Genomic DNA, 25,771 nt, shown 5'->3' with positions numbered 1-25,771 from the left:
GACAATTGGATTTGGGAACTAAGATCATTGGTAAATCTGGTGAGAACAGTTTCAGTGGAATGATAAGGTCAGAAGCCAGACTGTGAAGGGTTGAGAAGAGAGTGAGAGGAAGGAAAATTGAGGAACCTATTGTAAACAGATTTTTCAAAGGGTTTAGCTACAAAGGAAAGAAGAAATATAGGATGATAGTTAGCAGGGGATGGGAGGATCAAGCAAGTTTTTTTCAATATAGGAGAAATATGGGTATATTTGTAGGCAGTAGGGAATGAGACTGTAGGTAGGAAGGGAATGAAAATAAGTGAAAGGGTGAGGATGACAGAGACAAGCCTGGGAGAAGGGAATGAGTTAGATTGACAGAAAGATTGGAAGCAGAAGAAGAAGGCTAAAGGAAGAACAATTATAATGGAATAATCCTCAGCTTTTCTGATGAGAAATGGAAAATTTAAGAGTAGAAGTAAAGGAGAATTTTGAGGAGCATTGTGAAAATCTTGATAAATATCTAGAGGCCTTCTCATAAGAGTGGCAAACTTTTTTATAACCTTAAAAATGAATGTTTAGGTCCATCACTCCGTATCAAATGAATAGAAACAATTTAGTCAGTTTTTGATATAATAAATCAAATTCTGGGGATCAGTTGAAGGAAATGGGGTGTTGGGCATGGAGAAGAAAAGATTCAATGAGAACCATAATAATTGTCTTCAAGAATTTTTTTTGAAGTTCCTTATGGAAGAGAGATTGGTCACTTTTTTTGGCCCCAGAGAGCAGTATAAGGAATAGCCATGGAAGTTGCAAAGGGGAAAATTTAGGCTTAATGTCAGAAAAACTAAATAAACATAACTCCTAACAATTATAAACGTCTAGAAATGGAATGGGAAACTTCAAGTGGTCCTGGATTTCCACTGGAGATCTTCAACCAAAGAAGATATTGCCACTTGTCCAGCATATTGCTTGGGAATTCCCCTTTAGGCATGGGTTGGACCTTGTGTTATGCTGCTATATTTGCTTCTAACTCTGAAATGCTGTGATTCTGTGTGTGATCCCATCACTGGTAAGTAGGAATGGACATGTACACACACACACACACACACACGTATGCATGCACGCACACACACACCTATACACACATGCACACAAACACACATAGTTTAGAAACCTTCCCCATCTTCTGCAGGAATGAATAAATAGCAGAGGATCTTTCAGGTGAAAGACATGGTCTAGAGCAGGGATTTTCTACTGAGCTAAATTATCCTCTAAATTTTAATACTCTTGATGATGGTTTTTAAAATTAATTTAATAGTTTTCAACATTCATTTCCACAAGATTTTTAGTTCTAATTTTTCTCCCCATCTCTCTCCTACCCCCCACCTCAAGAGGGTATACATATGAGGTTTATTTTTTTCTAGAAGGGGCTAATGTCATATGATAAATAGATTATGGCAGAGCAAGATAAACCTTCTCTCAATCCCGTTTCTGTAATAGTTTCCAATTTTCCTACTTAGCTAGAAATGTAGCTTTAATATAGACCTATTTTTTGTTGCTGTTAATTCATGACTTGATCAACTTTGAAGAATTATTGAATGCTAATAATATTCTAATAAGAGTTGGCACAGAATTGATAACAGGCTTCAGAGTCAGGCAGACCCGGGTTCAAGTCTTGCTTCAAGCACATACAGACTGTGAGGTTCTAAGAAGGTCTTTTAAAATATCTGTGACGCCACACAACGCTTAAAGATCATAAGTCCCAGAATAGTTGCCCATCTGTATTGGTAAGGGGAGTTTTCAAGAAATGGATCATAATTTTTAAAACTGTCAGAGTTGAATGGCATCTACTTTGTTGATCAGTCCTCTCCTTAAGACCTTTTTTTCCCTTTTCCATTAGCAGGTTTGACTCTCTAATCTGGATACTGCATTCAGAGATGATAGAAATTATCAATTATCAATTTCACATTGATAGCTTTTCTGTGGATACCTTCCCATGATCCTTTTAATCAGATCATATGCCTAAGAGAAAGCCAATGCTTTCCAAAATGATAAAAAAAGTTGCCCTTCAAATACTTCGCTAAGTCATTCTTCAGCGATTTTGTGATTTTTTTATCATCTTGAATCACCTGTGTTTAATCTGCTAGTTAATCCTTGGGTCTTATTGTCCTTTCCAGGGGCTCAGGTTACATTAATTCAGTATGTTTTCCTCCATGCTCCTCACTAGCTAGGGAATCCCCGGGTCACATGGCTGCCTGACTCCTCCATGGCTGACAATCCTGTCAGCCACATGTGTTACTCTCCTTCTTTCCTCCTAGTTTCACCAGCTCAGATCCTGAAATCTGGCATCAAGGCATTTCTAAGTGCTGTGTGTATTTAAAACTGAATTTTGTAACTCTGTAGAGAATATTCTTGAATCATAGGATTATAGGATAATAGATATGGATCTGGAAGGGAAGTCAGAAGTCATTGAGTCCAACATCTCCTTTCATTCATAAGTAGACTGAGGCCCAGAGAGGTTAAGTTACTTGACCATGACCATGTAGATTGTTTATTCTTCCCCATTTTATTTCATACTGTTGTTTCTTGAATCCACCTTTAAATTTTGTTCTTCCTTAACCCTTCCTTCTTCTTTCTTTGTACTTTTGTTGCAACTGAGGAATAAAGGGACAATTTTTGAAAACTTTTTTTTTGTTGTGATAATTGGTCAAATCTCTCACTGTACATGGGAATTTATCCTGTCCTAGGTTTTATGGGTCCCTAGCATGCTGTTTGGCTAGCAGATGTACAGTCTCATCATAACATCAATGAGCATAAATTATCCAAGGTGGAAATGGGCCAATGACCAAGTAACTGGTGATACATTTCTTTCATTTCTATTTGCAGCAAAACTTGGAAAGACCTATGAAAATGAGCCTCCGATGCCTAGTGGAATGTGCAGTGAACTGCCAGCTCTCAGAATGGACCACTTGGACTGAGTGCTCACAGACCTGTGGCGATGGAGGTATTTCTGTTCCACTCCTAGTCAATGCCTAAGCTTCCTAAGGGCCTATTGAATGTCTTCTTTAGAAGTAAAGATTGTGCTCTGCTGAAGCAAATTAGAAGATAACTCATTGAACAACCCACTGCTCTTTGAAATCCCCCAAAATAGTAACTTAAAACATTAGCCATATCTTCCTGTTCAAATATCCTGGACTTCTTGGGACCTAGATTCGATTTAAGTCAACAAGCATATATTAAGCACAAGCTGCTAGAAAAGCAGAGCACTGTGCTAGGCACTGGGGAAAGTATAAAGAGAAATCATTGAGTTCATGCAGTGTATAACTTAATAGAAGGCCTAGAGGCTGAAAAGGATCCCAGCAGATCCAGGTGGAAGCCAGAGTGGAAAGCAACATTCCTGGGAGCCTAGCTGTTAAAAAATCCTCTACTTCAACAAGCACTTAAAGACTTTGGTTCCTATGCTTCATACACATAGACTATTTGCTTCCAGGAACCATGAGGGGATTCATTAATGTGGGATATCTGGCTTGCATGGGGAAATCCACGCAATAATATTCAATATGCAATTGTCAGAGTAAGGGATACAACTTCTGCCAGCAACATTTGTTGTCCTTCTGCACTGTCACCTATGTGCCCTCATACAAGCAAAAAAGTTAAAGATCTATGTATCCCACTTTTATCAAAGGTTCAGTAGATCCTTTTGACCAAGGGCCTATATTCCTATTTATACGGTCTTGCCAATCCATAATAAAGGACACAGCAAGCTATAGGATTTTTAGGGCTATAAACAATTGTCCTTTCAAAAAGAAAAGACTACAGATTATCTCTGTTTGCCAGCCTTATCTACTGTCAATATAGATACACTAAGCTGAAAGTGTTCTGTTCCTCCTCTTATTTTCTTAGGGGACTTTATCTGGATCTTTCCTTTCCCTTATTGAATTCTATCTTCTATTATACTTACCAGGGCATGTGTCATTTTCCCCAGCCCCAGCCCTGGTAGAATATAATCACCTTGAAGTTTGGGACAATGCCATTAAAAAATCTCCTTTGCTTACTATCTAGGAAATAATTAATAAATATTTTTCTAATCAAATTAATTCACTATGTTGTTCTTCAGTTAGTTTCAGTTGTGTTTGACTCTTCATGATTGTATTTGGGGCTTTCTTGGCAAAAATACTGGAATTTTTTGCCATTTCTTTCTCCAGTTCATTTTACGACTGAGGAAACTGAGGCAAACAAGGTTAAGTAATTTGCGCAGTGTTACAGAGCTAGTAAGTGTCTGAAGCCATATTTGAACTCAGGAAAATGAGTATTCCTGAGTCTAGGTCCTGCACTCTATCCACTGCACCACCCAGCTGCCCCAATAAATCACTTATCAATAAGCATTTAGTAAACTCTTACCAAGTGCTAGACACTATAGTACTCTCTGAGGATAAAAAGAAAAAGGAAATTTTTGTCTTTGTGTGCATTGTATTCTAATTGGGAGATAACACGTATGTAAATAGTTATATAAAAGATGCATGCAAAATGAGATGCAAAGTAACCTTAGATAGAAAGGCTTAGAGCTTAGAGTTTAGCAAAAGTCTTCTGTAGAAAGTGGATTTTGAGCCGAGTCTTGAAAGAAGCCAAGGTTTCTAAGAGGCAGATGGATGAGAAGTGAGAGCATTCCAGGCTTGGGAACTAGTCAGGGCAAAGACATTGCAGAAATATACCCTATGTCTGTGTCCCACTAATTCTTCATTTATGACAATGAAACATCAAATTGTGATACATTGGAAAGACAGCTGAACTTGTATTTAGTTGACTTTTTTTAATTCAATGTCTGTCATTGACCTTGGGTAAGTCATGTATCTTTCTGGGAGACTCAGTTTCTGCATCTGTAAAATGAAAGAATTGAGCCCAGTGACTTCTTAGGTTCCTTCTAGCAGTAAATCAATGACTCTGAATCTTCTGATCAACCAGGAGACTGGCTGAAATATATTTTTGCATTCATTATTTTGTTTAAAAAACAGATTTAGTAAACAAATTTATAGAGTAAACAAGACTGGCATTAGATGGGGTGAAAGGGCATGGAGGATGACAAATTTAGCCTATTTGGTTTATCAGAATGTCAAAAAGTTCCATGGTTCTATTTATTTGCATACAAACTGTACCAATTTTAAATAATACAAACTGTTTAGTCAATTTAATTCAGTAAACATTTATTAAGTAATGCAAATATGTAAGTGCTGGACTAGGTATTTTGATAGCACAGAAATTTTTAAAACTCTTTGCTCTAAATAATCTCATCTTTTACTGGGAAGATATAATGGTATTGATAAGCAAATTCAAAATATTTGTAGATTAAATAGAAAAATTTTGATGGGGTGCAGCACTTACAGCTAGAGGGACCAAGAGCGGACTGACAGGAAACGGGATATAAGATAACACATAAGCATTAAAGCAGGACCAGTAAGTAACCTCTTTACTTGGCAACACTTTGTTAGCCATTAGTAATATTTTTGCCTTTGCTTGAAAGTAACAAATATTTTTAAATACAGTTATACGTAAGTGTTTTTAAATATATTCTATAATGGTGATATTTCTTTCACTCTCCTAAAACCAGAAAGTTTGAATTTTTGGTTTGAGTGTAGAATAGAATTTTTAGATGGAAAGAGGGTCCTTTTGAAACAATCCGTTCTACCACTGTATAGATCCAATCATGAAGAGGTCTTCCCTAACATCAAGCCTAAATCATCCCTGACATTTTGACACAAAATGAAACCTAACCATTCCTCCCCATTCCTGTACTTGTGAATTTAATTTATTGAACCCAGTTCTAAGACTTTACATTTATCCATATCAAACTTCATCTATTTAGATTAAGCCCAACGGCTTCACTTATCACAATTTTTTGTGCCCTTTTATTGTTGTCTAGGAAGTTATGTATCTATCCCCGTTTTGTTTCACTCATAAGTTTTATGGTATGTCATTTCTGCCTTCAGCCAAGTCATTTGACAAATATATTAAACAGCATGGGACCAAACATAGATCTTTGGGGAACAGCCAAGTTGATATTTTATAACTGTAACAAAGATAGATAATCAAGTGCAATATCACTGGTCTGTCCATGGAGTGAGGGTTTAAAGTACAATGGCACAGCTGTATGCCATGGGATTTTCTAGACCAGATAATTAGAAAGTACATGTCTATTTCAAAATGTCATTTACTAGATGCCTTCTTTGTACTAAGCACTGATGAGCAACTTGAACCTCTTGTCCTTCTTCACCCCTCCCCGCCAAATAGCATTTATCCCTGACTCTGTCCTAAATCCTCAAGGATCCTAAACAATTGTCTCCCTCATTTTTCCCATGATTAAGATTCCAATTTTTACCCTTATGGCATAGCATAATTTAGTGATGTTTCCTAATGAAGAGAACAGCTTATTTAAATTGCGTCTTAATAGTTACCCAGAAATAGGCCCAGAAAACATAAACAAACAGAAGCAATGGTAAGAAAATTGGTTCAGATTAACCTTTGTTTCTTAAAACAGAGACTAATTTCATAATAGTGAAAAGAAAACTACTACATAGGGCTTATCTCTTAAAAGACAATATTTACAATCTTTTCATCTGAGCCCACTGGGCTGGGGGAAAGACAAGAGCAAACCATGTACTTTGTCACAATGAATTGGGAGAGATGCTCTAGAAAATGAAACAGGATTCACCCCCTTGACACCTGGGACTATCAAGTGACTTCTTTACCACAATGAAAATACGAAGTTGCCTCTGTTTATGAAATCGATAGGCAGGTAGGCAAACCCCGACATGTCAGATGCCAGATAGCTTTGCCCAGGAGTTAAGACTTTCACATCAAACCAACAAAACTCCGTTGATCTCGAAAATAATTGAAGTAGACAGATATGTTATTTTCCAAACATCTTGAATGCACTGCTAATGTACACCTAACGCCTAGCACATACTTTCTAATTGTCTTAAAGATTTCAAGGTCAAAACTGTTAGAATCCAATTTATTTCAGGTTAGAGAGAGAACTGATTCTAAGCTCCCACTAAGGGATCTTCTTAGATGGATTTCAAAGATCAAAGCATGTAACAGAAGAGCTTAATATTTGGATTAGTCATGTTCTTTGTCTGTTGAATTTTCATCAGTTCAGTGGAATGGAGAGCTCCCTAAATTTAGCATAACATGAATAATTCATAATTATTATTTAACCGATAACACTCTAAGAATGTTATTCATTCCAAACCATCATTTTTTTCCTGCTTTATTACTTGAATTCAACTTTGAAAGTTGTATGGTGATATTATACGTGGTATAAAATGCAACCTTCCTTCAGGGTGTCTCAAATGGCTCCTTCCAGCCAATGATAACAATGATAATGTAGCATGCAATTTCCCCACATAAGAGAATGATTTACATTTGCCTAAGATACCTATACTTTATAACTACTTTCTATTTCAAAAGGAAAACAGAAAACAATCCAGTCTTACTTTCTCTTTCATCTATAAGGTGGAACTTTTGGTCAAACATTGCTAACAACTGGTCAGATACTTTGGCAAACGATTAAATTAAGTCCCAGGAACTTCCAGAATCATCCAGCTTTTCATTGGTGTATTTCCCAGAGGGCAGAAACAGAAGCAATAGGTGTAAACTACAAAGTGGCAAACTTGGGTTTGAGATTGTGAAAAACTTCCTAAAACTGTTGCTCTCCTTGAGTGAGATATGCTGCCTTGGGAGGTAGTGGCTTCTTTCTCTTTAGAAAGCTATTCATTATGTTATAGTTGGGATTCCTTTAGCGTATGGATTGAATTAGACCACTAGGTGGCTCAGGGGATAGAACTCCAGGTCTGGAGTCAGGAAGATCTGAGTTTAAATCTAGCCTCTGACGCTTGCTAACTATTTGACCCTGGGTAAATCACTTAATCTCTATTCATCTCAGTTATAATCTGTAAACTGGGGACACAGTCAAGAAGGAAATGGCAAACCACTCCAATATCTTTGCCAAGAAAACCCTATAAGGTCTTGTAGAGTTGGACATGACTGAGCAACAAAAATGGGTTGAAATTGATGGCTACTATGATCTTGACAATGTGGCTATTCCCTCCAACAGGACAGATTACCACCCATCCATGGCTTCTCTACCTTTGGCATTTTTGTGTGGGATCTTCCATAATTCTTCCACCAATTCAATTAAAGACCTTCTTTGAGAACTTTTAACATTTTTGAGAGAAACTAGAGGGGGTATTATTAAATTGCTTAGTTCATCAAAATCACCAGAGATTAGGAAAACATGGCAGCAAGTAAAATAGATGCCATCTTGGCATACAAAATATAAGATCTTGTTAGTAGAATGAATGGTTAGCATGCCAGTGAGATTAAGATATATCTGCTTTTACTATCTCTCTGTTCTGAATCTATCATCTTATGATCTACTTTGACAATCAAGATCTTGGAAAATAGTCTAGCCAGTAAGGTAAGAATGTCTTTCTAGATATTAAAGTCTACAGGCACTGAATTTATAGTTCTAGTTTTAACTGAAATATAAAGTGAACAGCATCAAGTTTGCTGATGATTTCTTTGACCATAGAAGTTTAATTTGCTTTCCATGATGGGTTATTCCAGGGGTCATTTTTGACGTTTACAGGGTAAGTCGTAGACATGGAGCATTGAACAGCATTGCCATTTGGTATAAATACACATCTGACTTTTACTTTCCAGGGTAACCTTGTGAATTTGCCTGTCAAAATTGCAGTAGGACAACAGTTCCAAGGACAGTATGTATGCAGTACATTGCTGATTGGGTATATATAAAGGAAGTAACAAAATCGACTGAGCAGAAAAAAAGGGAGGGGAGGAATCCTCTCTTACTTATTCTTCTAATTTCTCAGGGAAGTCATTCTTTCTTCACTCAACTCCAAAAGAAAAATAAAATGAGCAATGACAATAATTCACACACACACACACACACATACGCACACACACACATATAGTATATATATATATATATATAATATATATAATGTAATGTTTTATGTACATTATCTAATTTGAAAATAGCCCTGAAAAAATACAATTTTTACTTTACAGATGAGGAAAACGAGGGTTAGAGGCTGATTTTCCTATGACCGTACACCTAGAAATGACTAAATTAGAATCTGAACCAAAGTCTTTTTACTCTGGGTCCAATGCTCCTTGCACAGGTTTCAAGTTATATTAGAAGAAAATACTGAATCTCATTTTGGTGAGATGATCACTGAAAAGGATAAAAAGAGTAATAGAAAAAACTCAATCTTTTATTAAACATCCATGGGAACTGAAACAGACGTGATACAGGTTTCTCTTCAATCCTGTTTCAGGATTCATTTTCATATCTGTGCAAAATGCTGCTCTAGGAAATGGCATTTCCCACTATTCAGACAGAGAGAGGGAAAAATAAAAAAGGAGAGCAACTCATAAATGATTCTCTTGGCCAAACTCAACCTTTGCTCAATCATATTTCAGTAAAACTGCCTTAGCTGCTAAGATTAGGACACTCAATACCTGCCTAAGAAAAATGAACTCTAAGCACTATGAAATATTTCAAGTGTATTGCAAGTATAGTACTAATATGCAGAATAACAAGAGTGTGGATATCTGGGAAAGAAGAGTGAAGAGAGTTTCCTGACAAGTGAAGCTGATAATAAACTAGCATAAAGGTCTAAAAGGGAGCCCTTTACAGTTGACCTGGAATGAGAGGAATGGATCGAAGGGAATATGATATTCTGTACGGGACTGTCAGAGTTGGAAAAGACTTCAGAGGTCATCTAAACCAAATCCCCAATGATGAATGCCATCTGCAATATCCCAAAGAAGTAGTCACCCCACCTTTACTCAAAATGGTCTCTATTTCTCATTCAAAAAAATTTGGGCAATACTTATTATTAAACTTTATCTTATATTGAGTTGAAGTCTATTTCTACCCATCAATTTCAGTTCTACCTTTCCTCAACATGCTAAAAAAAGGCAAATCTCTTCTCTTTTCCAAATAATAGGCTTTCAAATATTTAAATAGTATTAAAATCTCTATCCCCTCCAAGAGTGTTCTGTTCTCTAAACTTGAGGATTGCATTCAATCAATTCCTTCATGTCATGATTCTGAATGCTTTTATCATTTTTTGAAAGAACACAAGTTTTTCAGTGCCCTTTCTAAAATGTAGCATATGTAATTTTAAATAACACGCCAAATATGGTCCAACCAGGAGAACCTATAGCAAGCCGGTCACTTCTCTCATTCCAGACACTATACTTCTTTGAATAAAGCCTAAAAACAAATTAGTTTTTAACTGTCTCATCACATTATTATCTTATATGGAGTTTGCAGTCCAAAGCCCTAGGCTTTTAAATCATGAATGTCTGGGTAGCTACATGTTCCTTATCCTATATTATATTTTTGAATATAAATGCAAGGCTTTACATTTACACATCTTCAGTATAATTTTTTTTGCTTCAATAATTACATTTCCTTTATGGAAATCTCTTTAGATCTTGATTCTATTGTTCAATATGATACTTCCAATTTTGTATCCCCTGCAAATATGATAGACATGACAGCCATGCCTTCAGCCAAGCCAGTGCTTAAAATTTCTAAAAGAATGAGGTCAAAGGCACAACTCTGTAATGTGCTGCTAGAGACTTGCCTCCAGGTTGATAGCAATCCATTAATTAACACTTTAATTATAATACAAATGAGACCTTACATTTGTATGGCACTCCAAGACTTATTAAACACTTAAGATAGACCATCTCTTTTGATCCTTACAATAATAGGGATTATTAACACACTCATTTAACAGGACACTATTAAATGATGATGAGAAGATGAGGAACCAGGAACTCAGAGAAGTCAAGTCACTTGACCAGGATTAAATAGCTAGAACATGTCTAAGGCAAAATTGGAATCCTTAGCTTCCTGACTTCTGCCCAATGGACTGTATGAACCCTCTTAACTATATACATTGTCATCAAGTCTACATCTATTGATAAGGGCATCATCTGAAACTGTCAAATACCTTGTCAAAACCCAAATATACTATTTCCATAGCATTCCTCTGTTTTAATAATACATCAACTGTGTAAAATTTGAAATTAAATTAGTTTGGAATGACATTATTTGGAATTCATTTGGTTATGAGTAATTATATGTCTTTCCAGGATACTGAAAAATCCCCACCACTTTCGTAATACATACTAGAATTTTGCTAGTCATCAAAGTCAAACTCACAAGCTTATATTTGAAGGATCCATCCTCTATGGATGGTTTTTTTTTTTGGTGATTAGGAAAACATTTATAAATTTGGCATTAGTAAGATCTTACCCATTCTCTACCATTCTTTAAAGATCACACACACACACACACACACACACACACACAAAGATCACTGACGAATGTTCACCAATCACATCTATAATTTCTTTCCATAAGTTGAGGGTAACTGGACACTCTCTTAACATCTTGTTTATCTTGGGTTCCATTTCTTAGTTAACCATCCTTGCTGCATTCCAATCTGAGTCTGAATACTATTGTTTCTAGTTGAGAAAACAAACATAAAATAATGCAAATGTAAAAATGTAAATTTTTCCTTCTTCTTGTAATCTATTATTACCTTTCCATCTCCATAAATTAGGGTCTATACTCCCTTATTGATCTTCCCCCCACTTTTCTCTAACATAAAAGAATCTTATTAAATGCACAGAGCTTCATTGTGGCATGTAAGTAACCTTTAATGTTTAAAACACAAATTCTAGTAGGTCCAACTAAGTAAGAAAACCTTCCATTATGGGTCTGCTCATCCTCCATGGCTGTCATCCAGGGATAAATCTACATACGTTCAGAAAGGCACATCTCCAGGAAGCCATGAGCAGGGGATAAATGTCTTGGGCTATAGTAATTCACAAAGTTTGTTCCATAAGCCAATGATGTCAAACTTGAATAGAAATGAGGGCCACTAAACCATACATAAGGATCCTTGTGGGTCATATATTGTCTTAGTTTTGAAATGTAATATTTGAATATTTTTACTGTGTTTTTATTGTGTTAAATTCCAATTATATTTTAGTCTGATATATTTAATCTGGTATATAATCTGGTACATAATAACTTAATTTTGAAGTGTAGTATTATCTATGTTTTGTTGTATACTTAATTATTTTAAGTATTTCCCATTTGCATTTTAATTTGGTGCAGGCCAAACTCACTAGTGTTGTGAGCGGCCCGTGGCCCACTTGGCCACATTTTTGAAGGTTCTGCAATAACATCACAGCTTTGTCATCTGTGATAGCAAGAACACTCCGATCACCAATGAGAGAAGTTAAGTGTGAAATAATCATTACACTTACATGTTTGAGAGACAAACTATTCTAGAACCATTTTTGCCACAAATTTTTTTCATACCAATTAGCCTCTTGGCAGAAAGCCAGTGATCATGTCACTGTATGGATTAGTGGTGTCTGAATAATTTGAACTGAAAGTATTGCTATGACTATAGGTGGCAGACACCACTTGTTATTTGCTTCACTTTGCTTTTTTCTTCTCCAGAGTGAAAGACTATAGTTCCTCTGACCTTTCTCAATAAGGCATGTTTGAAAACTTTTGGAGAAATTTGGGAGTTTTTTCCTTAAAATTTTCTCAGTTCCTTATATACCTCTCTAGTTGTTATACCAAAGAAATGTCATAGTACTGTGAGAAGGTTCTGACCAGTGCTGAATGCAGTTAGACAATGCCCTTGCTAGTCTTACATGCCATTCTCTTGTTTCGGGTTTGCCAGTATTAGGTATGTCGTGCTCTGGGTTTTGTTAGTTTCTTTTTTGTTTGTTTATTTATTCATTTTGCCTGACAATATGGGATCTACTTTCCTTTTTAACTGTAGAACTCCATAGCTAACTCTTCCATGTTACTACTCTGGAGTGTAACAATATATTGTTTCTTACTTCATCTCAAATATTTGTTTTTATTCTTTAGCACCATAGATTTGCTGTGTTATTTTGATGCTTGTGTAGGGGTTACAGGGTTTCTCCCAAGGGGTGAAGAAAAGAGGAGGGAGGATCAGAATGGAGAAAATAAATACCGACTAAAACACAGCCAGATCATCTTTGTATCATTGCATTTTAGTGGTCTTAGTTAAATCTGAATTTTCAAAGAATATTTTTCACTACCTTACTCAGAAACTACATGCACAATGTTAGCGATGTGAATTCTTGAGAAGAGAGAAGGAAAAACACATCTTTGTCTCCATCTCTTAACTCTTTGTCTAGACTCTAGTCGAAAGGATGTGTTGTATGTTTATTCAATCCAGATTTCCAACTTGATGGCCAAAGCTGCCAAAGAAAGTGATGTCTTTGGTGAATATGTACATATATACTTGTTTATTTGTTTATCTATATATTTAGAAATAGTACAACACTACACAAGGGAAGGATGGAGAGTTCAAAGGAAAGCATCTTCTTTCATATTCCCATCCTCACTTCTAGTTTGGGTGCCAAGGGATTTAAAAGAGCATACCCACAAGCTCCTTGCTCACCACATGAAAAAAAAATAAAAGCTGCTTCTGTTGGGGAATGGGAGAAAACTATAAATAGTGTTAATGGATTTAATTCTAAAGATATTTGTACTTGTTGCATTTATCTCAGCATAGCTATAGACTAATTGTCAGGGCCAAAAATGGGCAAAGTAGTTGACAGAAACAAAATTTGTCATGTTAACATATGTGTCTCCATTCTAATACCTCTTTTTAAAATGCTTGAAGCTCAACTTGGACCACCAGCACCCAATACATAAAGTGATTTTATGCTGAGGATTCCATGCTGTAAATGTTTCTTTAACCCCCCCCAACAAGAAAGAGCTTATTATGTCACATTTTGGTGGGAAAATTAAGACTAAAAATTATTAGCTGATAATAGTTTAATGAACTCCCCTTTCCAGAAAAAGTTGACATTTTAGCAGGGGCCTTAAAGCCATAATTCAAGGAATTAAACCATGAACATTTTAGACATTGTGTCAGTGTAGACATCGCATCAGTGTAGACATTTTAGGGTAACCTGAAGGTGATAGGACTTTAACTGGAATTCCTCCAATCATTCCATGGATGTACCTGCTGATTCTGCCTCTTTATGAGCCTAGTTTTGTTTGTTGTAACTGACTCTTGGGCATCAAGGTGGCACAGTAGATGATGGAGTCAGGAGGACCTGAGTTCAAATCTGGCTTCAGATACTTACTAGCTGTGTGACCTGAGCAAGTTATTTAACCCTGTTTGCCTCAGTTTTTCATCTGGAGAAGGAAAGGGCAAAATACTCAAGTGTCTTTGCCAAGAAAACCCCAAATGAGGTCACAGAAAATTGGATAGAAATGAAAGGAATCAACAATGCCTGACCCTTATCCTCATCTACCCTGGCTACGGCTTCTCCCAGGTGTGGTGGGCAGGGGTGTAACTAGAAATTTCTACGTCTGCAGCAATCCTCACAAAGGCAAAAGTTCACTTGGTAGCTTCCTATTTTAGTAATTATTTTTGCTAACTAGGTACAAAACTATTGCTTCTATGACCTGAGGGAAAACAAAACACTCTAAGGGAACTCTAACTTTAGCATCTGGACGAAGCCTAGTGATAGTTCTGATGGGGAAGCATGTCTCATAGTTATGTAACAATGCTTGGTACCTCAAGAATATCCACTCCCTCTGTCCCCCACCAGCCATCACAAATCTTACTTTTCACAGAGCCGCACTGCTTGTCTTTTTGTCTTGTCTGCTTGGTAAAAGGCACTGCCATTATCCCTTATTGTATCTTTTAGGGCCTGGCTGAGTAACAGAGACATGGCAATAATTGAAGGGACAATGCATGACCAACCTTCTCATTTCTCAGATGAAATTGCTTTCCTCAGCAGGTAGATGAAGAGAAATAAGATGTTTGGCACAGGATAAAGGACTATGAGACAGAGAGAACCTGAGCTCCTCCAACCTCCAATAGAGTATGACTTTCAAGTGATGCTGTTTATGTATCTTTTAGTTGTTGCTCCATAAATTATGGGTTTTCTGTTTGTATTATCGCATATTTGTGTTTGTATTAAATATATGGTTGCTTCCAAGAGCAACACAATTCCCCACCCCATCCTTGCCCTAGAATATTTATTTGCATTACTGCACATTTGCACTTACTGTGCTTTAAACTTTTCCTTCAAAAGGCTTAGTCCTCTAAACCATCTCCCACACAACTTCTAGACTGATATTCCTAAAACATGGATCTGGCCACCATGTTACTTCCCTATTTGAAAACTTTAGTGGCTCTCCTCAATGATAAGCCTTCACAATTCAGCTCCAAAACATCTATGTTCCAGTCAAATTGTCTCACTTGGTGCTCTCTCTATGTAGTATTTTGTTTGTGGCCTCCATACATTTGAACAGACTGTCTCCCATGCCTGGAATGCTCTGCCTTGTCATCCATGTCTCCGGTAATCCCCAACTCCATTCCGGGCTCAGTTCATATGCCAATTCTGACATGAAATTTTTCCTGATCCCCCTGCAATTTAAGGCACTTTCCCTAACCTCCTGCCCCAGTACTGCAATTATTTTGAATGAGTTTTTGAATTTACCTATTTGTACACATGCTATTTTTCTCCAGTACAATGTAAGCTCCTTGGGGAGAGGTAATTTTCATTAAAAACAAATTACGCCCCCCCCAAAAAAAGAATGGCAACAACAACAAACTTTCTATTCCCATTGCTAGCAAAATGCCTGGCTTGAATTGAACAGAAATATCAAAATTTCTCATATAAAGATGAATAGAGTACACAGTATTTTAATATTTTGGACGTTAAGGATTTAGACAGACATGAGATAAATACAGAGAAAGATTATTATAAATAACGATTACTAATGCAAAGAATAATTGTGCATGAAATTACAGAGAAATACATTCAGATAATTGTGTTTTTTAAAAATCTGCTAATAACTACAGTCATTACATTAGTGAGATAGATGGTCACCAATGTGGTGAAATTTGTGGGGAATAATACTAGGAGGGCAGCTCCGTGCAAAAATGTCTTTCTAACTCCAGTCTCCCACTGCTTGAAAATATTGGCATTCATTTATCATTCATTCATTTATTCATTCATTCTATAAACATTTATTTGGTGCCTATTAGGATTATTATCTTGCCAGTACCCCTCTCCTTTTGTTGGAGAGACACACTAAAGATGAGATCTAGTTCATATTCTTGTCCAAGGCTAGTCCTGATGGTCACACAAACTACAAAACAATGGCACATATTCTTCAATAATAGCCTTATCATAAAGGATTCCCAGAGGTCAGACATGCCATTGTATTAGGATTCAATGGAGTATCTGGGTTCAAGTTCTGGTTCTATGTGATCTTGGGAATGCTACTTTACCATGTTTGGCCTCAATTTCATCATTCGTAAAATGAGAGGGTTGGATGGGATATTCTCTTACAGTCCTTTCCAGCTACAAATCTTTGATACTATAACCATACATGTTTCTTTGCTACCCAACGGTAGTTTGGAGTTTGCTACTGTGGGTGGCTTCTTGATTTTGTTTTACGCATATTTTGTTATGCATTAAGATTGGGAGGGAGGGATTATAATGGAAGCACCTTAGGATACAGAGCAGCCAGTTTCACTCTGTTTACATAGCCCATGTTTCATTTACTCAACCACCACCACTTTCTTTTCCATATATCTGTGAAGTTTTTCTCTAAGTAACCAGATATTTCCAGATATCCAAATGGTTATATCACCCTACCCAGAGATTTGAATGAGTTTCCATCTTTCATGCAGGTTTTCAAATGCTATATGTGCATAGCAGGATCTTGTCTAAATATCCAGAGAGAGTACCAGAGACATCATGGTATGGTGGAGAGGGTGTTGGACTTGGATTCCGGAAGACCTAGGTTCAAATCCTACCTCACAAACTCACAAATTATATGACTCTGGGCAAATCTCTTAAACACTCTACTCCTTAGGTTCCTCATCAACAAAATGAGGGGTTTGGACTCATCCGTCTGAAGTGTTTTCTATTTCTAAATCTGTGGTCTTATGATCCCCAGGAGTCATAAATTGATATGAATCTCCTCATTTAGCATTAAAGTTCTAAGGGATGGACCTAGGTACCTAAGAAGACCGAACTCATTATGATTATGTTTTCATTGAACTTTGAGTCAAATTCAGATTAGAAGTTAAGATTCAGTCTAGTTAACTAACCCATCCTCTACAGGCCCCTTCTGTCATTTGGAGGCATGTAGATGACATATATAAGATATCAATCATGTTTTTCTCTTTACATTCCCGTCATTTGGCATCCTTTGTTTAGATCTCAGGAGGCTAAGTTGTTACTGTATGGGTATTGACAACCCTGAACAGAGAGATCCAAAAGTTATGAAGATCCACATTTCAGAGGCATTCTGTTTTATCGTTCTCTTGTCTGGTAAAACACTTATTGAAAAAACCCCAACCTCCCTTATCTGTTCAGGTCGAATGAGCCGGACACGGTTTATCATTATGCCAGCTCAAGGAGAAGGACGACCCTGCCCCACGCAGCTTACCCAGCAGAAAACCTGTCCTGTGAAGCCCTGTTACAGTTGGGTAATGGGGGACTGGTCAGCTTGTAAATTGGAGGTAGGTCACCTAATGATGCCTCAAGAAATACTTCTCAATGACATTCCCAAATGCTTCAGCAGCATATTGATGGAATATATTTTGCATCACCAGGGATCTGGCAAAACATATATTTTTAATGCAGTTGAGTACATGGAAAAAACGCTGGCAGGTCAGCATGCTTCATGAAGAATGCCACTGCCAGTAAAGTGAATAGACATTCATTAGGTTCTAATTGTAGGCTGGGGCCTGGGGCTTTCCATTTATTTGGCTTTCACATGAATTGCACATGATTTTCCGGGCTCGTGAGGAATATCAAAGTATTATCCAATTATCAAAATCCTGCTGCGGAAGAAGTGTACAGCCACTTATGGAGTACGTGTGAATGTGTATCTGTGTATGCATTCATATGTATATTTATAGAGAGAGATAGAAATATCTCTGTACATAGGGAACTCTATAGATAGACATCGATAGAGATATCTAGATATCTATAGATTAGAAATAAATGTATGAATACATATATGTGTATGTATATGTGTATGCATGCATGTATATATACATACATACACACACTTATTTTTAAGCTTAGAAATAGCCCAGCATATAGCCAGAGAGCCAAAAGTATATGAATGTTATATTTTAAAGTTATTACATGAAGCAAGATTACTACATTTTCCTCAATGATTACTTTTTTATTAGCCTGAAATATAAATGCCTAGCAACATTGCAATATATCACCACACAGCATACTGGTTTTGCTGCATCAGCAGAGGGCCCCGTACAGCTTCTTCTCTGGCTCCTTTATGAACGCATTGATTTCTCTCCCTCCCCCACCCCCATTCTTCTCCTACTGATTTATCTTTCCAATCATGTTTTAAAGTAAAGCATACTTTAAAATTAATTAACAATTAATTCTGATTATGCAATTTTTCAAAGTTCAGAAAGTACTCACCCAGAGACAATTTGGAAATCTTATTGGAATTACATCGTAATTTGCTATTAAAATCACGCAAAAAAAATGATAAAATAAACATCCATGTATTTTAATGGGTTTCAGAGAAAAGAAACACTGTCATATTTGGTAGTCTTTTTCCCCCCAAGAAAATCGCTATTAATTAGTTAAGACCTTAGCAACACAACTAGTTAAAATATATACAATTGTGTGCATGTCTAAGCCCTTTTTTCTTTGACTATTTTACAATGCCAGAAAAATCTCCCTGGAAGCCCAGGCAATTAGAGAAATTGAACGCGAGGCCCAACATTTCTCTCCATGCCTCTGCTGTTGGTTTTGAGGAGGTGTCTATAGAAAATAGGGACTTCAAAAAGCTTTATTCTCCTCTCTAATACCTCCATTAAAGGTTAGTCCTGGGGAAAGTTTCCTGACTCCTCTCCTTCCTTTTGTTTCCCTCATTGTTCTGGTTTGTCATTTCACTATTTTTCTAGCATCCTTTTTTCTTCTAGGTATCAGGTAGTTTGCTTAAGCTGTCATTCATGCACACAGGCCATGCATAGATCCTGTTGCTGTCATGTGGTTCATTTTAGCTCAACAAAAATGTTATTAAAAGTTTATTCCATGCAAGGCAGTGTGGAGTAGTCCATAGAGGACCTGCCTCAGAGTCATGAGGACCTTGAACACATATTGGCTGGGTGGCCCTCAACACCCAGGGCCACACAGTTAACCTCTCAGTGCCCTGAATCACTCTCTAAGACTAAGTTACAGATAAAGAAGGGTTCCATATTGATAAAGAAAATATCTTACAAGGTTCTCATTATACTGATGAAATTATACGTCATATATGTGTGTGTATCTATATGTATATATGTATGTGTGTAATATATGTATAGATACACACATGTATGTATAGATACATGTGTGTATGTATGTGTATGTATGTATGACTACATATATACACACATATACACACAAGGCATTATGTTAGCCACAGAACAAGGAACTAATATTCTGCTAGATGTTGGGAGAATTTGACACGTAGGCAGCTAGGTTGCACAATGGTTAGAGGACTGGGCCAGAAGTCATGAAGATCTGAGTTCAGATATGACCTCAGACACTTACTATGTGACCCTGGATAAGTCAGAAGTTTAAAGAGATTAAGACCTCTTTTTTCCTCAGTTTCCTCATCTGTCAAATGGATATAATAATAGTAACTACCTTCCAGGGTTGTTGTGATGATCAAATAAGATAATATTTATAAAAGCACTCAGCACAGTGCTTGGTAATATAGTAAGTACTATATAAAAGTTATTATCATTATTTACTCAGATGAATGACAGTAGGGTTTGAAGGAAGCAGAAGATATCAAGATAAGATATTCTTGGACATCATTATTTTTCTTTTTTGTTACCAAAATAATAATCATCAACAAACACAAACTTTCCAATATACAAAAAAGAAGCAAAAGAAGATTGTGTATAAAACCTTGAATTTCTGTTGCATATGATTTGTTCTTTAAAATCGCACATTAAATTTAAGTAGTAATAAAATTATCCTATTTCTGTTGCCTGTGTATTTTGAATGTTTTATTAATGTTCTTTTTAAAAATTTTTGCATTGTTAGCAGTCCCCACTGTACCCCAGCCCATCCCCAATAGAAGTCATACCTTATCACAAATAGATATAAACAGACAGAAAAAAATCAACAAATTGATATTATCTTTCAGTGGTTTTTTGCATCTCTAGGCCAGTAACTCTTTGAGGTTTCAAGGGGGTAAGGGAACACATTTAGCTACAGAAATCAGGAAAGACTTCGTGGAAGAGGTAGCATCTAAGCTGAATTCTAAAATAAGATGAGAACACAAAAGGAAGGCATAAGAGGGACAAGGTTTCAGGAATGTGAAGGGTAGCTAATTTGGCAACATGAGGAGCTATTAGTACATTTTGCTTAGAGTATAGACATTCCACTAAGAATAGTAATTTGAAATAAGCCTGGGAAGATGAGTTAGATCCCAATTATGGAGGTCTTTAAATGCCATTTCCTATAACCTCCGCAGATAATGGGGAGTTGCTAAAGGTCTTGAGGGGTTACATGGTTAGATCTTTTCCATTGGAACATGACTTTGGCAGGGTGAAAATGAGATTGAAGAACGGTGAGATTTGTTATAAGGAGACCAGTTAGAAGGCTATTAAAATAATCAGGAGAAGAAGTCCTGGATGAGGGTGGTAGAAACTGAAGTGCAGAGAAGGGAATGGTTCAGGAGGGAATAATTAATGATGGCTCTTATTTTTCAAGCCTGTATGACTTGGAGAACAGTAGTACCATCTATAGAAATGGGGAAGTTTGAGGAAGGAAAATATTTTTAGGGAAAGAGTTCAGTTTTGGCTATTTTGTTTTTGAGATTCTGATATTCAGGTGCATATTCAGGGAATATTTGTAGCAAGCAGAAATAGAGCATGGAAATTTGAGTGATTATCTTGAAATCACCAAGGCAGATAATATATAGAAAGAAAAATAGTGGAACAAAGAATTAGGCATAATAAGAAATGACCTTTTTCAAGGGGTGGTGGTGAGCTGTACCTGATTTTATCCGTAAAGAGACATCTCAGTGTGGAAACTCTTTCCAATGATACATAGGTAACATTTATGTTTTTGCTGTCCCAGAATGTTGCATGGCACATTGAGACCTTGTCTCTTGTCATGAAACTAGAATGTGTTCCTGAACCCCAAATTAGCATTCTATCCAGTATGTGATAGTGCTTCAGGAGAATGGTAAACCAAGAAAGAGACAGAAGGAATGGTTAGATAAGGAGGAAAACCAAGAGAGATAACTTGGAGGACAAAAAAAAGAGAAATTTCGAGGAACGAGGGGGTTGGCTTCAAAGAAGTCTAAGATAATGAGGACTGAGGAAAGACTATTGGTTTTAGCAATTCAGAGATCAGTTTGCGGAGAATGGTGCTGCTACAAGGGATTGAGGAGTGAATGGATCATGAGAAAGTGGAACCAGTGTATGGTGGTTGTTTCTAGACTATAGTGAAAAGATAAGGAGCTATAAAATGACAACTTGATGATATACTAGGGCCAGGGGAATAATTTTAAAGATAAAAGGAATCTGTCCCTATAAATGCTTGAAGGCAGTGGTGTAAGAGCCAGGATATAGGGGAAGAATGAATAAAAACAGAAAAACACAGACAAGCAGACACAGAGAGGATAAAATGAATAGGTAGATACCAAGACAAAAGGAAATGAGAAAGCCTGGAATGAATGGGACAATTGAGAGGAGTTAGTGTTGCATGGAAAATGACCTCTTCATCTTTTATTAGAGGAAAGGAGGAAAGGATAAATAAAGATGCAGGAGATTTTTGAAATGCAGACGGGGAGATGAAAGAACTCATAACTTCTTCAAAATTCCCAATGAAGTACTAGGTCTTGTAAAGTAACATGAGTGTGTAGTAAAACCAATTCACATCTTCTTCAGAGTTCCTCACATAGCCTTCAGTTGATTAGGAGTAGAAACAGGGACGGTGTATAATAGAGGAGGTAACACAAGGTTGAGAATAGTAGAGCGTGAGCAATGGCAGGACAAGATATGTTGGATTCAATTGTGGACAAGCTAACTATAGAGTCAGACTACAAAGGGAAGAAATAGTGGTGAGTCAGGATAACCAGGAGCAGGTGAGAGACCAGAGGTTGTTATTTGTTTATACACACATTGTCTTCCCGAAATAGAGCATAAACTCCTTGAAGACAGGACGAGTTTCATTTTTTCACAGAGCCTGGTGAGTAGTTAGTGCTTAATAAATGTTCGTTGATTGATTTTGATTGCCTGAGTGTATTACTTTCTGTACTATCTGATGTGAACTGTCTGATAGATAAAGAAAAATTTGCAAATCAGAGGACATGTTGCTATACACTGGTTAGTACTGTAGAAAGAAAAGGGTTTTGCTGCCCTAGCAATGTCAGCCTAACCCACAGTACAATAAACTCAATTCCCTTCCAAAATGAAAACAAGAAAGGCAAAAAAGAAATTCATATCCTGTAGTTATACATGTTCTCATGAGAAGTGATTAGGGATAAGAACATTTTATCGCATATAATACCAAGACAAATTCTATGTGGTTTCCATTTCTAGTCAATCTTGGCAAAATTCCAATGCAAGTCATTCTATTTGACTACTTAAATTCCCTGGCAGTTTCATTTTCCTGCCTCAGCTTCTCTACCCACCCAACCCAGCTGGGCAGCATTGCTCTATGCAGATTTGTGTCAGCAGTTGACAGATGGTTCCTCAGGGGAGGAAGGCTTCGTAAATGTGCAAAGATCTTTGGGATTTTCCCAAGCAAGAGGTAGCAGGAACCACAAATATGAGAGAGGCTGATGGCTTGTGGTGGTGCTGATTGTGTAATTAAACTTTCATAGGGTGGAGACTGTGGTGATGGAGTTCAAGTTCGAAACCTCTCCTGTGTGGTCCACAATGCTTCAGCTTCTCCCACTGCCAAACAAGTAGAAAACACATTATGTGGAGAGCTGGTCCCCCAAGACAGTGTCCTACAGCTGCCTTGCTCTGTGCCTTGCCCAGGTAAGCAGTCTTTGAAGCATTGTGAGCTAATTTGTTATTCAATTTTGACTTTGACAATAGCTATGGAAAGGTCTTAAGTTTTGAAATTTAAAAATCAGTTATTTTAAACTTGTCTTTAATATATATATATATATACACACACATATACACACATATACATACATATACACATGTGTATATGTATATGTGTGTACACACATACACATCATATACATATATGTGTATATGTATGTATGTATATATGTAAGGGTGGATTGAAATTAATTCAACCCACTGAGCCCTGATACACTTATGAAGTGAGAACATAACTCAATTGTTTCCTATTGTGAACAAAGCCTCAACATTGCTCTACATATGCCGGGAAGTCTACTCTGATTAGTTGGGGTGCTTGACCACACCCTTTGAGATTTGACTAAAACCTTCTAACCAGGTGGAATGGGGCTTCCAGTAAGGAATTAGTTAGGAGAGAGTGAACCAGCCAGACCCCTGAGGAAGAATCACTGAGGATTAAATAAGATAAAATAAAATAATTTGCAAACTATACAATGTTATATAAATATAATTATTATTACAATTAGAAGTAATTATAAGTTTATATTTATAACATAAATAATTATAAAATTATTAATAAATGCCAAACTCACATGTGTTAAATTGAATTATATTACAGATACACTCTATGGAATTGAGTTTCATTTGGATTGTGATACTGTAACTTTTGTCAAAATATAATTAGAATTCAACCATAGACTTATTTTTTTTATCAATGGTCTCTTTAAATCAATAAATGAATTAAATAAGATACAAAGAACCTAAAATCACACCTGTCATAACATGATGGGTTCTAATCCATTAAAATATTTTTATATGTCAATTTACATTGTTTGTCTTTATTTCCAATATTACCAATTTGACCAAAGGCATCTTCCAAGAAATTATTCAAATCTCTTTCCCCTACAAATCAGAACTTCTGTGTCTGTACCTTCCCATGGGTACTAATAACAGATGGTTTTTCTTCTTAGAGTTAGTTTGCCTACTGTATAGAGTACCAAGTCTGGATTCAAGAAGACCTGAATTCACATCCAGCCTCTGGATTTACTTACTAGCTGTGTGAACCTGGGCAAGTCACTTAAACCCTTTTGCCTCAGCTTTCAAATCTGTAAAATGGGGATGACGATAGTATTTACCTCCCAGGGTTATTGTGAGGACCAAATGAGATACAGGACTCTAAATCACTTAGCACACTGCCTGGCATAAAGTACGCACATGCATGCACAAGAGAGATGTATGTATATATTTGTGTATATGTACATATATGTGTATATATGTGTGTATTCACATGTATATCCACAAATGCACATATATCCACAGACATATATATCCACACACATCCATATATACATATATTATTATTATTATTATTATTATTATTATTATTATTATTGACAAGCATAGCTATGATTAACAATATTGCCACCCACAGAAAACCCATGTTGTAAATTATAAGGTGAAAAAAATACAAGATGTACTTAAAACAAATTCAGTCATCAGTGAGAGTAGAACTTGTGACACTGGGCTTGTGAGGGAGATATTGGGATGCTGGGTGAGCACTGATGTAGAGACCACTGCTCAGAGAGAGCCTGGAAGGACCGATCCAAGTAGTAACTCAAGCACCGATGAAGGAACTTCTAAGTTCATTCTTCATGCTAACGAGGCACTAAGCTCAGTCACTTCTTCATTGCTGAAGTTGTGAATGTATTGTCACTATGCAAAAATAACAAATTTTAAAACTGCATAATCTTTTCAAAATCATTCCTTTTTGCAGCCTTCTATTTTGGTGCCTTAGGGCATAACAGAGTTTTGCCCTAGTTGGAGGCTATTTTGGCAAGTCTAACCTCTTCACCTGTGCTCTTCATCTAACCCCCTACTGTCTTTTCTGGGACTTTGTTTCATCAATCATCTATTCTTCCTCATGCATATTCATTCTCTCTTCTGTAGGCTTCTTCCTCTCAGCCTAAAACAAGATCAGTCTCTACATAAGAACAAATGCTTTAACCTGATATCCAGGGCCCTTGAACGGCCCACATTTCCAGATGTATTTCATATTACAATTTACACGCTGATTACTTCAGCAAAACTTTATGGAACTCATGGTTCTTTGATAGTGACTACCATTTTCCTATGTTTCTGCCATTCCCTATGCCTAGGACACCCTGATCTCGTATTTCTTCTTTTTGAAATTCTATTCATTCTTCACACCCAACTTAAATATTGTAAGCTCTCCCTGCCTTAGCTCATCCTCTTGCCTTGTATCAGTAAGGCAATAATAACAATGTAGATGATAATTGTCAAAATGCCTATGTAGTTCTGTTTTGTTAAGTATGAGAGATTCTCTGTAAAGAAAGTAGAAGTATAACATTTATTCAGATACTAGGGAACCACATCCCATAACCAAATGTTCAACTCCCACAGCCAGTTAACCAACTTCATCATAACAGCAAGGAACCCAAAACACGATATCACAACCTGAAGCCTCTCCATCCCAAAACGTCTCCAACCCCCTGCTGAGGGGCTTCCCCAAAACAAACTCACAGTACAGCTAAGTCAACCTGTTCAGTTCTAAC

The 25,771-nt window shown here is 36.7% G+C and overlaps 1 protein-coding gene across 1 annotated transcript in view; it reads left to right on the top strand.

Annotated features, from left to right (window-relative positions):
- The window catches only part of THSD7B (thrombospondin type 1 domain containing 7B), a 1,008,764-nt gene that overhangs the window by 962,210 nt on the left and 20,783 nt on the right, over window positions 1-25,771 (top strand). Inside the window, exons 19-21 of the mRNA XM_036746882.1 lie at window positions 2,866-2,983; window positions 17,491-17,636; window positions 22,988-23,147. Of these exons, the coding sequence (XP_036602777.1) occupies window positions 2,866-2,983; window positions 17,491-17,636; window positions 22,988-23,147 (424 nt within the window). The remainder of the gene's footprint in view (window positions 1-2,865; window positions 2,984-17,490; window positions 17,637-22,987; window positions 23,148-25,771) is intronic.

Source organism: Trichosurus vulpecula, chromosome 2 (genome assembly GCF_011100635.1).
Source record: "Trichosurus vulpecula isolate mTriVul1 chromosome 2, mTriVul1.pri, whole genome shotgun sequence".
In the NCBI taxonomy this organism is placed as follows: domain Eukaryota; kingdom Metazoa; phylum Chordata; class Mammalia; order Diprotodontia; family Phalangeridae; genus Trichosurus; species Trichosurus vulpecula.
This window is presented reverse-complemented; position numbering and strand designations above follow the sequence as displayed.